We start from the raw sequence: 17,567 nt of genomic DNA, 5'->3' as shown, positions 1-17,567 counted from the left end.
AGTTTTCACTTGGTACGGGTATTTGAGCTTGGACACAAATGTAGGTGTGAGAGGAAGTCAGGGTGGTTTCTCTTTAGTAAACAGAATGTACCTCTCAGCCCGACTTTGAAAGCATTGACTCCAAGTTTTTGAAGAGTAATTTAAAAATTCTGGTGGTTTTTCAGTCAACGTGGAACCCACTGTGGGCCAAGTTACAGGGGTTGAATAAATTCTGTTTAACAAAGGCATAGCTGAATCCAAATGAAAACTGTGTTTTCCTCGGGACCTCACTCTGTTCTCAGCTGCTCGGTCTAAGTTTGAGAAAACACACTAAATTTAACACAATGTGTCCAGATTGATTACTAATTTATAATTGAGGACAGAATCTGGCCCATGGTCTCAGTTCATCCGTTGAGCAGAAGTAACGCTGCAAACTGCATCCTTTGCTTCAGCATAAGGGACACAAAATATTTTCTGAACTTTCCATCTCATTGAGAACTTTGGAGGTGAGGATTTGTTTCTCGGTCAAGACAAGTAAAATCACCTTTTTAATGTTTTATGTGTGTTTGCAGCTGGGTGTTTCATCACCTTTCCAGTGCAGCCCTGAGACCATTTGTAATAGATGGTGACTGCTGAGGGCAAAGCCAACCCAGCTATGATTTTCTCCACTAAGTTAAGCCAATCAGCAAACACAAATGCAGCATTTTAGGTTACCAGATTATTCATGCATCATTGTCTTTTCTCCCAGGAGCAATTTCCTGCTTATGATGAAATCACTTTTCTCCTCTTAAAGCTCAAGTGATAAATGCTTAGGTTGAGTTCACCACAAAATCCTATTTTACAGCTTCTTATATCAAGATTTCTGTGAATTTTCTTCCTGAATTTTTGGGTTTTTCTTCATTTTGCTCACAGTTATTACCTGTGTGTGGGTCAGAGTTCAAAAAGGTCCCAGGAGAGCTTTAGCTCTTGAGCTGGTTCCTGTACCTTGTCCCACACTGGACTTTAAACAAGTGGAATAAAATGGTTACCCCAGAAAGGGACATTGGCAAAGCTTTACATTGAGCATTTGATCCAAATCATAAACTTGGGATTATTTTATTAACCTTTCCAACTGATTAGAAGCTACTTAAAATAAAGAATACACCATGGAACATGTGATTTTCCTGGAGATTTGTCCTGAGGGCAGCTGTCAAACCAAGGTAAGACTTTATTTTGGACTCAGGTTTAAAGAGATGTGTTGAAGGCACAGTGCTGCTCTTTCATGCATATGCTGTAATGGCCAAATTGATCCAGAACAATTAAAAAAAACACTTCTGAAACCTATCCCTGAACAGTCATCAGGAGCAGAGATGCTCTTGCTGGAATGGACACATTGATCCAGAACAATAAAAAAATAAAAAAACATTTCTGAAACCTATCCCTGAACAGTCATCAGGAGCAGAGATGCTCTTGCTCCTCTGTGCAAGGAGCCTGCCTTGATTTTAGCCTGGAACTCTCTGGATTCTGGTGGTCCTAGCCCAGCCACCAGCACATCCCACCCTCTGCAATGTGAATTTTAGCCTCGGAGCTGCCCAGAGCCACTCGGCTGCTTCCCTTTGCGTGGCCAAGGGTGGGAGCTGATGGTGAGAGTTAACATTTTCTCCTTTCTCCCTACAGGACTTGTACCTGCCTCTGTCTTTGGATGACTCGGATTCCCTCGGAGACTCCATGTAGAGCGGGATGTCCACACTGCATTTGGGATACAGCAAAGTTCCTCTGCCACAACAAGCAGATCGGTGACTGGTGCTTTCAAGTCAAAGGACACACGGTTAAATGTCATTTTTGTTCTGTGATTTCTCCTCTCTGTGCCACAAACCAACACCTGCCAGTCTATAGAGATAGAGGGATACCATTCTTCTGAGTTACAGGGGTGCAAAATGGGCATTGTGAGAAGTTTGGGGCCGGCGTGCCAACGATTCTGTGCATTTCCCATTTTCTTCTTTTGTTTCTTCTGCTGCTGCAACCATGTGGTTTTCCTAGTGTTAGTGAAGTAGTTCCCCTGGAGGTGTGCAAATGGACCCCTTGCTGAGCAGTTTGCAAGCTGGAGCAGGGCAGATGATGTTCTCCACCTGGGCAAACTGCCAGCCTCTGCCAGCTCACCTGCCCCTCATTCACAGCCCCAGTTTTGGCACCTGCATTCTAAAGAGTCTCGGTTTTATTGTGGAGGGCAGGAAGGGAATCTCTAGTTTGATGTTTAATATGCCAGCAGACGCATGGATGAGATTAGGAATGATCGTGTCAGATGCTAAGTAAGGTTAGGACAATAATTCAAATTATTCAAATATTGTTTGGGATTTTTTTTTTTTTTTTTTTTAGTAATTAAGCAAAAAACCATAAATCAGCTGAGTCATCTGGAGTAGAACACCTTCCACATGCAATGCTGCTAGCTGGTAACAAATATTTATACCTCCCCTATGGTATCTCTCTATCTCTGCTTGTAACAATAATGCCTTTTGAACAGCCAACACTGAAAACACTGTGAGAATTTGTTTTCAGGTTTGACACCCTATAGGTCACTTTTTATAGCAAAAAAATCAATACACTTTTTATAAAGGAAAACCTTGTATCTGTGTTTTGGGAGTAAGGATTCAAGCTCCTTCTTTTTTATAAAAGCTGGTAATTTTCTTTTGTTTAAAAAACACGTTCAGAAAAAAAAAAAGTACAAAAAAAAACCAACCACAACTGCAGAACAATAATAACAGCAACTCAGTTTAGAAGTCTTGTCATCACTGCCAAAACAGACACGTGTAGGGGGGTGAAAAATGGTCAATTCAAAATATTGAATGTTTTGATAGTTTTTGTAATGTTTAAGACTACGTATTTGGTTTTTTACACTTCAGTATTCCTAACTATGGCCAGATTCTCTACTTAGATAACAAATGAAGTTTTGTGGTGTTCTAAAAACCTGTATTTTAAGAAACTCTTCTATTTGAGAAAAACAAACTAACTGTATTTAGAGAAAGCTTTTGCTTTTATTAATCAGTAATGCCTCCTCCAGAATGCAAAGTTCATCTCCTCACGCAGGGCTGGTGGTTTTTACTGCACCAAAGCTTCGTCCTAGGCCAGCTGCCATTGCCTCCCTCCCTCATGGAATAAGCTTTGATGAAACTGATTCTTGCAGAACTTTACCTAAATGAAATCTGTGCAATCAAGTCTTTCTTTATTGCTCTATTTGCTTTTTTTTTTTCTTCTTTTTCCCAACATAGACACCTACTCCCTGTTGCCTTGCAACCCCTTGTGATTAGGATGGATTTTATCCTTGTGATGTTTGATGCTCCATGAATGCTGGGTTGTTCCCAAAGCCACTCCACGTTTTGTTTGCTTGCATTGCTGGGATGAAACAATCTGTGCAGGCTGCATCTTTCGGGGCTCGTGTGATCATACTTAAAATGCAACTTTTTAAAAGAGATTTATCAGAGAGAGGCCAGGATTGGGAATTGTCAAGGGGTCAGAGTTATCATGCACCAAATTTGCACCCAGTAGTCTTAGTGCATGATCATTTACACCCAGAGTTTTGCACAAGGAACCATTTGTTCTCACTGATAGCTTCATTTGATTGAATAACTCTCTGACTGCACAACTGCTAAGTGGTCATTTTTAAATATTGTAAATAGAATCCTGGGGTAGGTTCACAGGCTAAGGGCTCATTGAGGGTTTGTGAGGGGAAGGATGGTGCTGTGGACAAAGCTTGGGTGCAGCAGTCAGCACACCTCTAAGCCTTTGGCATTGCTGAATTTCATGTCTGAATGGGAGCAGGTCTCTGAGTAACCCTGTGCCTCAATCTGTCCCTGCAGGGACAGCTCTGTTCTACCTCACTGGGGGTTGTGAGGCCAAATGTTGGTTAACATTTGTCAAGTGCTTTCAGATCCTCTAACAGAAGGTGCTGAAATATTCTGGGTGCAGATTTGGTTATGGGTGCTAGTTTTTGGCTGTTTAATCTTGTGAGTGCTACTGTAGATGCTGGTCATGAGCAAAAAGGACTTTTTAAAGCATAAGGATGTCAAAGGCCTTGGTTATGCTAATAACAATATTATTCATCAGAGCTTTTGTCTTAGGGAAAGCTTTGGTGGGACAGATAACTTGACATGCTTTTACCCTCTCCCCTGTTCTGCTGGTGGAAATGTCAGAGTCCCTCCCTGAGTGTCTGCCTCTCCAGGGACCCTGAGCAGTAGCCATGGATGGCCTGGAACTGCAGCCCAGGGTGCTGTCACACAGTGACAGGGGCCATTCCTGTCACAGTCAGGGTGAGCCTGTCCTGCCACCTTGCCTCAGACAAACCAGGAGACCAGCCATGCAGTCCCACCCAGGTTCTCGTGCTGCTCAGTGCAGGACACTCACCCCAGATCCACCAGGAAACCCAAATCTTGGCTGCTCTCTGCAGCCTGAGCTGCTGGAGCTGCTGGTGGCAGGAAAGGAAGCTGGGAGATGCTCTCAGCCAGCGTCTGTGAGTGCAGTTTGTGTAAGAGAAAGCAGGATCCCAAGGGAGGAATGATCCTTTGTTTGGATGGTTGTTGAGAAGGGGTTCCTTTCCTTCCTGCCAAAAGCTCTGTTTGGTTATTTGGAGATGCTTTTCCTGGGGGAGCATCACTGAGGAATCACTGAGCTCTTCCTCCTGAGCTGCACCTGGTGACACATCTCAAACCTGATCCTGCCAGCTCTCCCCTGGGAATGCAGCTTTGTTTGCATGAGGATCATCCTGAGCAAACAGGCTGAGGCCAGCAATTCCTTCAGGGAATTAGGGAGACCTTGAAAAGGCCTAAAAGAAGTAAAATTAATTGTTCAGTGGGAAAAATAGCCATTCAAACCAGCAGAAGCCACAAAGAGAACAGGGTATGAGGTCAGACTCCCAAGTTTTAAGAAGCAATTTTCTAGGTAGAAATGCCTGGGCAGTAGAAGTCAGTGAGCATTTCAGCTGTAGCATAGAGTGAAGTCTGTATTAATGCCAATATTGCATGAGTTCTTGTACAGAAATGCATGTGGAATGTTACATACATTCAAAACTAGTTATCTTTGGCTTTGTAGGATCCCTCATCTAGATTTGAATACAAAGAGAAACAGTGCACAGGCATCAGACCTTAGTTACTTAGACAGAAGGACAGCCCTGATTCAGGAAATAACTTAAAAGCTTAATTTTAGCACATGCTTTACTCCTGTTGACTTTTCACGAGATTAAGCTTGGGTTTGGTCAGAAGACTTTCCTGAACTGCTGTGAATTAGTAATTACTTCCAATTTACTATAGCAATTCCAGACCCTGAGAGATCCTGGAGCAGATGATAGTAACTCCACTATATACTCCAGAGTTCACCTTTCATCTGGTGTTTTTTTTTTTTTTTACATTTACAGGCACATAAAGCTCCACATGATATGAGGATTTGCCATATTAATTCTGCTATAAAAACCCTGTCTAATTTGCCTCATGAGGCTGCCTTTAGTGCTTTCAGAGACTAATTGAATCACTGAGACTACATTGTTTTAAAACAATACAGTATTTAAAAACAAATTGGAAAAACTCTTAAAGTAGCAGGGTTTTTCTTCTTTGAAATCTGTCTTTATTCAGAATAATTTAGCAAATTTGCATAGTAAGATCCCTGTCATAGTCATTAGGAAGGAATAGTACAGACAGAAGGGTTTAGCATTTTTGCACTCAGGTGATGGTCTTGACTGTAGAAGATGAGAGCAATGCAGCAAAACCTTCAGCCTTGGGATTTTTATCACTTGCAAAGCATTTATAATCCTGAAGTTTCTGGTTTAAAGCCTCATCTGGTATATGATTTGGAGCTAGTTCAGTTCCAGCAGCTAAATATCTTGAAGTGATTTGGAAAGAGTTTGATAATGGGATTTTGCTTTGTGGTGGGAGTTGGAAGCAGCTTTTCCCTACCACTGTCTGTGTTTCCAATGTCTGCACATTATTTATTGTCTTCTCAGGAGCTAGAAACCCTAATTGTGTTATTTCCATAGACAGTGGAAGAATCCTGCTTAGAAAACAACTTCCACATCTCTCTCACCCTCAGCTAACACCCATGTAGGCATACAAAAAACCACACACTTGGTCGAGCTGCTATTTCTCTCTCATTTGCTTGTTCAGTACTTCTGAAGGGGAAAAAAGGAGGTAGAACCAAAAATTGTGGCAAACAGCAAAGCAGTGTTACACCCAGGCATTTCCAATGGGAAGCAAGGGCATTCAAGTGTTAGTTTCTCCTTATCCAGATGGATAACATTTTCTAGGATGCCTTGTCTTTGCTTTTTCATTTCTTTGAGGTCAGTGCTGCTCTTCCTGCTGCTTCCCAGCACACCCTGCGGGAGTGCTCTGGGATTCCAGGCTGAATCCCTACCCAGACACTGTTCCAGGGACAGCCATCCCTGGAAGTGACATCTTCTCTGCAGGGCCCCAGTGTGGATTTTGCAGCCTGAGCCTCCCCCAGTGTGCTGAGAGCACTGGAGTGATTTTGTCGCTGAGCTCCATGGTGCACCACAGCCATGCAAAGCAACCAAGGGTTCTCTTCCACTGCAGTAGAGGCAGAATCATTCTTAGAGAAAGGGATAAAAAATAGCCAAGTAAAGTAGATATAAAGTTAGTCTAGAAAGTGTCTCCTCAAGCTAAGACAATCCATAACCAGAGAAAAGCTCTGTAGGGGTGTGTTTGCCACACGCCAGGTGCTGATCACGGCCACGACGGAACAAAATAGTTCTTTTCCCACGTGTTGGCTTAGGCTCCAGGTCAATTTTCTGGCTGCTGATGGAAGCAGGCTGGGACAGTGTTTGGGACTGGTGAGGTTCTTTGGAGAAGCAAATGGATGGCATGAGAGGAGGATCTTTTTTCTGTGTATCTAAAGAGTCAGGACGAGTGCTTTACACAAGACACCTGGAAGGGATCCAGCTGAACCCCACCTTGGTGTGATGGGAGCAGGAAGGTGAAGACTTTAAGTGCCTTCTAACATCCCTTGGGCTTCAGAAGCAGGACTGTGCCCTTGCATGTGCCCAGCAAGGCCTAGGGTTCAATGGCCTTGACCAAAGGAGACAGGGGACACCTTAATTCTCGAGGTATTTAGCCCATCTCCTGAAAATTGCTGTCTCCAGAACCACAGAATTCTTCTGGCTGATGCCTCTGTCCCGTGTGCATGAATCTGAGCCTCTCCACAGTATCTCAGGAAATGTTAAAGCTGAGTCTTGTGTCTCACAGCTGCTCCTCACTGTGGAGTGAACAGGGCTGGGTTTTGCTGCAGCTGTTCAGATGTTCTTCATCCTCCTCCTCTGCTCCTGGCTCGAGAGCTGGTTTCTCCTGGTGCCTGCAGTGAAAGGCTGGGAGCAGCAATGTGTAGACCCCTCTTTGCTTTGTTTTGTTTCCTCTGGAACAGTTCTAGTCACTGGTGACTGTAGGTCTGAGGCCAAGCTGACAAACCCACATTTTAACAGGGAGAGGGGAGATTTTCAGGGTTTTTAAGTAGGTGGGTGGAAAGTCTTTTTCCAGCAATGCCATTGCACAGCTGCTCTGACAGGATCCCAGCTGCAGGGCCTCATGTGAGTACTACACCTGCAGAGGAAAATGGAGTTTTGGGGTCACAGACCACTGTCCATCCCTCAGGACACTGCTTAGAGAAGGTAAAATACACCAACACCTATTTTTGACCAACAGATGAGCTTCTGAGGACATGAGAATCAAACCTAGTGGATTCAGCAATGGGGTTTCAGAGGCATTGGGGTTTCAGAGTTGTTGGAGTGTGGCACAACTCTGGACAGATCACTTCTCCTCGTGCCGTGGTGTCCCAGTGCACAGAGGGCTGGTCCCAATACTTCCCTCCACCTGTAGGGTGCTTTGAGGTAAGCTGCTACAAAGAGCTTGATTTTAAAATGTATTAATTGCTCAGCAACTCTGAACATGTTACAGAAGCAAACTGGCAAGTCTCTCACAGAACTCTGGCTCTCTCAAAACTCTGCTGAAAAAATGCTTCAGTATTTCAGTCATGGGGAAAGACAGACACCTCATTTTTAGTTCCCCATCGAAACCATGGGGGAACCAGCAACATCCCTGGGAGGAAGGAGATACCCTCATCCAGCAGCCCATTTCTCTCCTGTCTGAATACAGCCCTCACTGCCCCTCTTTTTTTTTATTAGATGTACATGCACATATCAAGGGCAATTCGTGCTAGTAATCAAAATATGGGCCTTGTGTTTACAAACAGTGAGTAAGTCTAATTATTTCAGTGGCTTACTACCAAGAAAACAGTGGGCCAGGTGTTGAAAACTTTCTGGTTTAGAAAGTGTTCGTGGCCAGATGTCAACATGGGAGAGAGCAGTGTCCTTGCTTAGTGCACCTGAACCACCCCTTGTGACTCTTGCTCTTTATCTCCCTGAACTCAGGACTCTGGAGCCACTTTGGAGGCTCCCTAGGTCTGACAGTTTATCACTCAAACTGAAGAAAAAGGAGGATGCCCAAAGGGAATTAACAAATCTTGGCAGTAATTAATCTGTCAGCTGAAAAAGAGAAAGTTGGCATCACTGGGGAAAGATGCCATGATGGAAAACACAGGGAATGAAGGGAAAAGCCTGTTCCTTAGAGGAGTGGTGGGGGATGTTTGTTAGGAGGTATGTACTGAGTCATGAAATGAGCTGGGACTTCAGAGAAAATCCAATGGCAGGGAGAGCACAAGGCACAGCACTCGACATGCCAGTGCCACTGATGTGTGGGAATAATGAAAGACAAAAGCCAGGACATTCTGGGGACAAACAAAGAAGGAGGCTGGGGCTAACTGAGGATGTGTGCCTTGGTTTGGACAGAAGAGCAGCAGCAGCTCCTGGCTGTTTGTTGAGAGTCATGTCCCTGCAGGTACCTAGGCCAGGGGGTGGTGTCTGTCTCTGTCCCCTTTGGCACAAATAAGTGACACAGCAGTGTCTGTCCCTCTCCCCTTGGCACAAATAAGTGACACAGCAGTGTCTGTCCCTCTCCCCTTGGCACAAATAAGTGACACAGCAGTGTCTGTCCCTCTCCCCTTGGCACAAATAAGTGACACAGCAGTGTCTGTCCCTCTCCCCTTGGCACAAATAAGTGACACAGCAGTGTCTGTCCCTCTCCCCTTGGCACAAATAAGTGACACAGCAGTGTCTGTCCCTCTCCCCTTGGCACAAATAAGTGACACAGCAGTGTCTGTCCCTCTCCCCTTGGCACAAATAAGGCCAAACCTGGCCGCAGGCAGGAGAACTTGGTGTGAAGCTCCTTCCCTGCTGCTGTTAAACTCTCCTGCCAGCATGTGCCATCCCTCAGAGGGAGAAGGAAGATCCAGCCCTGTGCTGAAGGCCAGCACCAAGCTGTGGGTTGGGTTTATTTACACTCCTCCCTGTGTCAGATCAGAATTAGCAATCACTGATCAGCACACCTTGGCCTGAGGAGGACAGACCTGGCACTCTGGGGAATGTAAGGGAAAAATGAGGGCACCTCAGAGCCTCCCATCCCCTCCCACAGAGCTCAGCAAACTCTGGAAAAGTGGCAAGCAGGGTGAAAGGCAGGACAGACTCCTCGGGGAGGCTTCCTGGGTTTGCTGTGTGGGCACAGAGGTGATGCTGATCTTGCCCAGGAAATGCCCAGCCCCTGTGTGAGAGCTGCTGCAGCCACCACAGCAGTGGGACTGAACAAGGGCACCTGTGTTTAGCCCTGGTTTTCTCATCAGATCTTTGTCCTAAATTCATTTGGGTTATAGTGCTTGTGAATTTAATCCTAAACCACTAAATAACTGACTTATCCAAACACTTTTTTGCTGTACAGCCTCAGATTTTTTTTTTTTTGATGCATAAAGATTGCATCCCTTTTATTTCCATAAGATCTCAGACACTCAATATAATGCAAATGGAACCCAATACACCTAATCTGCTGCTGCTTTAACCAGGCAGAAGCTCCTCTGTAATTAATTTATTAATCTATTTCGTCCAAGGTTGGTGTCCTATTTCAAACATTGATAACTGCTGATAATTCTTGTGTGGTTGATTACTTGAGTGCAGAATTGAGTTTCCTGGGTGACAGCTGCAGCCTTGCAGAGAAAACCTCACTGACCCCAGTTACAAAGTGATCTCTTGTATGGACCTCGAATAGCAAGTTATAGATGGGAGATACTGTGTATTGGTTAGAGTTACTGATAAAGCTGAAATAGTTTGCTGAAATACCTTAAAAGTTTCAGAATTGAAAATTAAACAAGGAACCTCAGAAAATCAGGGCCTCCTCCATATTTTTTGCTTCTAAAGAGTGTTGATTTCATCTCACTTCACTCTCACTCAGTCTACCAACAGACAATGCCCTGAGCCCAGCAGGTTTATGGAACTAGAAGTAGTATTTCTATTTCTACCAATATTTTTCTACTCTAGTCACACCTAGTACCAGGCAGAATAGAGATTTATGGTTGGCTTGGTTTTTAGAGAAAAGCATTGCCAAATGTCTCTGAAATAAAAAGGAAGGTCTGGTTCATTTTAGGTGACTCATCTAAACTCAAGGCTGCTTTTGAGTTTTATCCAAGCTGGTTCTTCCATCTCTCTTTGCAAGAGTTATGTGTAGGAAATGGAGCTAAACTGGAGTCACATTTGCACAGGGGGTTGTTGCAGAGCACAGGGACTCACCTGGCATGTGCAGTCAGGATGGAACCTGGTCAGGGAGAGCCAGAACCAAACCCTGTCTGAATCCCTGAGTTCTGGGAAAGCCATGCACAGGCTCAGACTTGGGAAATACCTGTAAGGGACCTAAGGGACCAAATGGATCCCAACCTTGGGTCCAGGCCCAGTTCTTAACAAATTTTATTTTCAGAGAATCCCTGAGAAACATTTTGTGGGGTCTATTTTTGCTGTTGTTTGGGTTTTTGGGGTTATGTTGGGGAGTATTTAGTCTTTTTTTTTTTTTTTTTTTTTTAATTACAGCATGGCTGCTTTTCTCTATCTGCTTCCAGCCACTTCAGAGCAGGTATGGATGGAGTTGTAATTCACTTTCCTTAGCAGGTGGCAGGTAAAATCCTATGATATTCTGTTTCCCTCTCATGCTGACCATACAGTCACAGGGGGGTTGCAGAATATACAGAAAACATTTTTTACCTTTCTTTCCCTCTCTTTAAGACAGAGGAGCTTTTTCCAGATTTAGTGTGATGTCTAATGATGCATCTGCCTAAAAAGAAGAATGTCTAGGGGATTAATTGCACTGCTAATTGGTGTTCTTAGATATGGTGAAGCAGGAGTATTGAATGTAAGAACAAGGAAGCCTGTGAGTTATAATTACATGCTGAATTCTGACACGTGAAATTGTTGTTAGTTTGCTTCTTATTTAAATGATGGGTGATCCAAGCAGCTTTAGCACCGTGGCAGTGCTAGTACAGCTGTGATTAACAATTAGAAGACACCCAGGGTCTTTTGGAAAGAGGAAACCTGTCTAGCCAAATCTCTTCTGTTCTCTGAAATGACACATTCCCCTCCGTAATTCTCTGGATTTTGTGACACTGTCTAGTCTGGAAGCACGGGAAAGGAGGATCAGCCTGCTGGCTTTGCTGTCACTAGCCTTTGTCTGCTTTCTCAGTTCCAAATCCTGTCCCAAGCTGATGTGAGCAGCTGCCACCCCTCAGCCTGAGCTCCTCACGCTGCTCTTGTCTGGAGAGCAGGAGCTGCCTTTGCTCAGGACCCTGTGGCTCCCAGAGCTGCAGAGCCAGCACCCAGCAGTGCTGAGGGAGGGAGATGTGCAGCTGAACTGGAACCTGATGGTGGATTACTGTCTTAGGTCATTCATTGAGTTGCTATGATTTCCTCATTAACGACAAAGCTGCAATATAATATAACAGAACTGAGAGGCCACGATGTATTTTCTCCTGTCGTTCAGAGGGTGGGGTTGGAGGGGCAGCTGGGTTTAAAGTTTAGCTGGTATACTTTAAACTCTGTGTACATAACCTTGGAGGACACAGGGGTGGGAAGGGGTCCGTGGTTATTTTGGTGGGATTGGTAAACTTCAGGATGTTTTTGTTTAAAGAGTAAGGTATTTAATTAATGACATTGTACAAAGAGCTATTAATTTAAATGGTGCTTTTGTTCTCCTACCCCAGACCTGTCTAACTTTTCTTTTTGGCAAGCCTGCAGCAATGCTGATCATGTTGACTTTTGTACCTTGGGGGAGTGTGTAGAAGGGGAGGGGAAATGCTTTTCTCTTCAGATAAATAATGTTGCCCATAGTTAACTTCCTGCTTGGATACATACCTTGAATTCCCCTTGTGCTGAATTTTTATGTGAAGGTCTCTTCAAAGGGACAGAACAAGCAGAGGTTATTCCAAAAGATCTCAACTGTATCATCTTGTAATATATTGCAGCTTTATGCCAATGATTCCTTGCTTACCTGTACACAGTCCATGCATGTTTTGAACTAATTTTGCATTCTCCATTTGTGGTGAGTTATTTAGCATTTTAACCACCTTTTGTGCCATTCAACTTGTACAGAAAACATTTTTATTGACGTTTTAAAGGGAAGGGGAAGAAAATAAAAAGACCCCTTCTGCTCTCTAGTTGTAGGTAGAACTCAGTTACTTAGCAAACAGATGTAGATGAGTGGTTGTAGTGTTAGAAACGTTGGCTTGCTCGTGAACAAGCTCTTGAGAGTAAATGCATGGTCCTGTACCTCTCTTTTCTTAATTAGCTCTTCCTTTCCTCCTGGAAAGATTCTCTCTCTCTCCCTCTCTCTTACTCTTTGTCTCTCTCTCTCTCGTGGTTGTAAAGTACAGATTTGGGCATAAATAAAATGATAAATGACCAGGTTTGAAAAGCAGTTCTCAACAGGTTCTCTCGGGGAACGTATTTCTCGCAGTGCCTTGCCTTGGCACGTTGATCAGATCCAACTTGCAGGATACAGCAGGTGGAGATCAGTCCCCAGTGCCTCTGCTCGAGCTGGGGAGCGAGTCCAGCCCTTGGAAGTTTGGCTCTGGTGGAGGGTGAGGTGCTGCTGGGCCACTGCAGCTGAGGCAAGAGGCACGAGCGGCGTCGGCCGTGGCCCCCACTCCTGGTGCTGGTGGTGATGTCCTGGGACTCATCCCACGGCCCCTGATTTGCGGAGTTTGCACACACTTTTGATTTTCCTGGATACACAGCGAGGGGGTGGGGATGGGATATGGGAATTATGTTGTTGGGGGGGTCTGTAGACAATTCCTTCTCCACGCTCCCAGGCTCTGAGTTGAGTACAAGGGGCTTCTTGTTTGTTAGCTGTGGTTCTGTTGGCAGTGGAAGACAGAAAACGGGCAAAGTCTTGGAAAAGATGGGGTCACTCACAAAGACGCATTTTGTAAGAAATGGACTTAAAGAAACCCCAAAAAGCCGTGCCACAAAATCACAAAGTGTACCTAGATCCACACCTCTATTCCCTATGGCTCTTCTCCCTTAACAGAATTTCCTTTTGTCAGATTTGACTAGGAAAAAATTCCATTTTTGTGAGGTGTTGTGAACTGTTTTTACTACTTGTAATAACCATCCCGGGTCTGAGTATTCTTGTAATGCAATGCCATGCAGCAGAGAACCTGTCCACTTTATAGCTTTGCTCTCAATATTTGTTACTCATTGTTTTCTCATCTAAATGTACATTTGCAAGATGTGTGTAATGTCATTTTCAAAAAATAAAATTTGGTTTCAATATTTAGGCCGATAAAAACCTTTCTGAGGCTTTTATTTGTCGGGTGTGTGTTGACTGTGACTTGTGAATTATAGAAGAGTCGTGCATTTTGATACCTCAGCTTTCCCAACTCTGCCCCACTTGTATAAATGCAGAAATAAAGAAAAAAAAAGAGGCTGGGGAGGAAATTTGATGTCCCTGAATTAATTAAGACACAAATCTGCCTGACTGAAGCAGCCCAACCTGTGCAGGATCCTTTTGCCTAAAGGAATGGGATCCTTGTGGGTCCCGCTCTGGGAGAAAAGGGGAAAATAAGGGCAGCTCTGTCCCTGTGTGAGCACTGCAGATAAAACTGTGGATTCAGAGCAGCAAATGTGGCCCCCATCTGAACTCTGCCCTGGCATCCAGGGCCTGGGCAAAGCCTGTGCAGTCCCACATCAGTTTGGGGAAGTTTGGTGAGACTTGAGAGCTGCACTGTGTTTGTCCTGCCTTCCCACAAAGGCCTGAAAAAACTCCCAAGTTTTCCCTTCCCAGCCTCTCTGTCAGAACCACAGTGAGGACAAAAGCTTTCTTCCCTGTGAGCCCTGAGAAATGACAATAAAGCTTAGGCTACCAACCCATCACCTCCCTTGGCAAAGCGCTGGCACCCACTTGTGCCTGGACAGGCCAGAGCAGCACAGACAGTGCAGTTCTGTTTGCAGGGAAAGGCCACATGGAAAAAATGCAGTTCCCATCATGAAACCAGGAGAAAACCACACTCAGGGCAGCCTTTATGGGCTGAAACTGAAGGAAATGTTACCAGAAAAGCAGAACGAGTGCTTTAGAAAACTCTCTGCTTGTGTCCCTGCACACTCGAGGAGCCAACAACAAAGCACCCTGGTGTCTCTTTCAGGGGCTGTGTGTTGGATCAGGTCAATAAAATCCTGCAGGAAGTGCTCCTGCCCATGCAGAATGTTCTGGAAATGGCAGATTTAAAACCTGCTGTGCGCATCTATCACAGCTATTCCGGGGACTCCGGAGAGAGTTAAAAGGAAATGTAAATGCTGGTAGTGTGGCACCCCCAGCCAGCACTGCAAGCCATTGGAAATGATGCTGCTGTCTTAGCAGGAATTCCTCTGGCACATATGGAATCACTCCAAATTTACTGTTGTGTCAGTGAGAGTAGAATTCAGCTTCCACAGCCCAGCCTTTCTGCTGCATCTAGACAGAAATGAACTTCAGGGATCCTGGAATATGCTGGCACATCTGAGCAGCAAAAGTGTTTGCTCCTGAAAAGTCTCAGTCCAAGTGTGCCAGCCCTGTGTGCTATCAGTTGCTTGGACTGAAGTAACTTCTGGCCTGGTTCAAAACCCCTCGGCTGCTGTCTTCTGCTTTTCCTGGTTTGTGAAGACAACAGGGGAGGATTTTAGATCCCTGGAAATTGTGCTCAGCATCTGTGTTCAGATTTTGGGCTTCTTGAGCCTGGGTTATCAAATCTGGAGTTTGACCCTGCTCTCTGCTGCTCCCTTTCACCATCTGCCATCAAATCTTGTGATTTAAAAAGCTTTTTTCAGCTTGTCACCCCGGGCTGGCTCTGTGCTGTGCTCCAGACAACACACCAGGCAATGCTGGTCCACGTTCTAAAGCAGAGGTGTCCCGAAGGATGGGAGTGACCAAAACCATGGGGAGATTCTCCAGGGAGCTGTGAAAACCCCTGAGTGGGATGAACACCCCAGTGGCACTGCTTTAATTGTATCAGTGCTTTGTCAGCCTCCTCGGGCTGACCTGCATCTTTAGCTGCCTTAAAAGCTTATTCAGAAGCTTTTACTATTCATATATTCTGAACATAAGAGACCTGACTAAGAGCTCCCTGGCCTGGTTTTGGCTGGGAGAGAGTTAATTTTCTTCCCAGGAGCACCAACTCCAGGTTTGGGGTCAGTGTGAGGATAATGTTGATAACACACTTGTTTTCAGTCATGGCTAAGCAGTGTCTGTGCTCAGACTTCTCAGCTTCTCATGCCCTGCCAGTGAGGAGATTTGGGGTGTGAGGAGCTGGGAGGGGTCACAGTCAGGACAGCTGACCCAAACTGACCCAAGGATATTGCAGACCATCTGGAGTCATGCTTATCAAATAAACTGAGGGAAAGCCATCCATGAGCTGGACAACTGCATTGTGCATCACTTGCTTTGTAATTCTCTTTTGTTATCATCATCATGATTAGTTTCTTCCTGTCTTTATCTTGACCCACGAGTTCTCTCACCCCTTCCGACCCTCTCCCCATCCCCTGGGAAGGCAGTGAGCGAGTGGCTGTGTGGGGCTGGGGTTAAACCAGGCCACCTGAGATCATCCCCTGTGTGACAGGGGGCAGGGGCTGAGCTGGGCAGCACTGCTGGGGTCCTGGAGGCAGCACAGCTCCCTCGCTCTCTGATGTGGCCTCGGTGTCTTTGGGGACAGGGCAGGGTCCCTGTGAGTGCCACAGCCCGTGGAAGAGAACACCGGAGGAAGCAGAAAGACCTTCCAGAGGCACTGGGGGCTGCTCCGGTCTCCAGGGTTGGTGGAACAGGAGAACTCAATTACTCTTCTTGGGGACAGGAGGGGGACAAAGATGCCACTCTGACATGGCCTCAGTTTTGCAGATAAATAAGGCACCAATGCCAACATAAGGTTGAATTAGCACAGGACAGAAGCCTGGCTGGCCAATGCAGCCAAATCTGTCATCAGCCTGTAAATGGTGTTTCTTCTGGTGCTGTCTAGAAAGGTGAGCAGCACCTAGAGCAAGGTGGAGCAATAAAACCTTCATTTTAAATTAACACATGACCAGCCTGGCCTCTGGAGAGTGACACATTTGTGCAAGCCGGAAAGAGAATCTTTGCAAAATGCCATTCTGTCACAAATTGTCCATGCTTTAATTAAGAATTCCTCATCAGGGAGGAAGATAATGATGAGGGGAGGAACACAGTTGATCTGTAATGAAATCAACTCTCAAATGAGGTCGCCCACCCATGCACTGCTTGTGCACATGCAGCAGGAGCAGGAGCCAAGTGCGGGGAGATGAGGCCAAGCTTTTGTAGCTCTGCAAATGAATGGGTCATGCTTTGGGTGGGGAGGGGACACGGGGGGGGTAATGCAGTTACGTGCTGGAGAACTTGAGGACAAGGGCAAATGTGTCCTCCCGTGCTCTCCTCTTAAAGGACAATTCCCTTATTCCTGTGTCTCGTGACAAAGTACCCTGGAACAGGCTCCAGGCACACACAGGCCAATGCAGCATCCCCACAAGGCTTACCCCATTAAAACAGAAACTAAATTACACCTTTCTGTCCCCTTGACACAGATTTAGTACATAAAACCAAGCCTACCCTTAATATCCTTACATCTTTAAATGACTCACCATATTCTGCTTTTCTGGTCAGAAAAGTAGAACGGTTGTGACTCCAAATGCCAGGCCCAGAACTAGGAAAAGAGTATTTAGAGCAGTAGGCCACAACTCAGGAGACTTTCAGCTCTTGATGTGGCCACAGGTTTCTGTGTCACCTGGGGAATCACCTGGGACCACACTAAAAACACAGCAAGTGCCCAAAGTGAGCTTAGAATTTCTTTGGTCTCCAGGTGCCAGCAGGATGGGGATAATCACACCTTCAAACTCCACGTGAAGAGATTCACCTGGGAAACTACAACAGCTGCTAAGAGTTACCAGTGCAGGAAATCACCAGCACTGTGAGAGCAGAGCTGGCATCTGAAACTGCAAGACAAACCTTCACTAAATTAAAAAATGGCACTGCATGATCAAGTGTCCAAAGTGAAACATCCTGGGCCCCAAAGCAGATGTGAACTGCAGTGAGCATGGCCTGGGCACTGCAAAAAAAAACCTAAAGCTTGGTGCAGTGGGTTCTGTCTGGGAGTGCAGAGCTGCTCCTATGCTGCGGGAGGCTTGGACAATGTTCCTGCAGCAGCAGCAGCATCCCACA

General features: G+C 45.4%; 1 protein-coding gene across 4 annotated transcripts in view; it reads left to right on the top strand.

The window, feature by feature from the left end:
* Nucleotides 1–1,876, top strand: part of DCX (doublecortin) — a 63,358-nt gene extending 61,482 nt beyond the window's left edge. For all 4 annotated transcript variants that reach the window (XM_053989912.1, XM_053989911.1, XM_053989909.1 and 1 more), the window contains one exon: nt 1,636–1,876. In XM_053989912.1, the coding sequence (XP_053845887.1) occupies nt 1,636–1,692 (57 nt within the window). In that variant the 3' untranslated portion in view covers nt 1,693–1,876. The remainder of the gene's footprint in view (nt 1–1,635) is intronic.
* The last annotated feature ends 15,691 nt before the right edge of the window (nt 1,877–17,567 follow it).

The sequence above is a fragment of the Vidua macroura genome, chromosome 14 (genome assembly GCF_024509145.1).
Source record: "Vidua macroura isolate BioBank_ID:100142 chromosome 14, ASM2450914v1, whole genome shotgun sequence".
Lineage (NCBI taxonomy): Eukaryota > Metazoa > Chordata > Aves > Passeriformes > Viduidae > Vidua > Vidua macroura.
The sequence above is the reverse complement of the archived record's forward strand: the minus strand, read 5'-3'. Positions and strand labels throughout refer to the sequence as shown.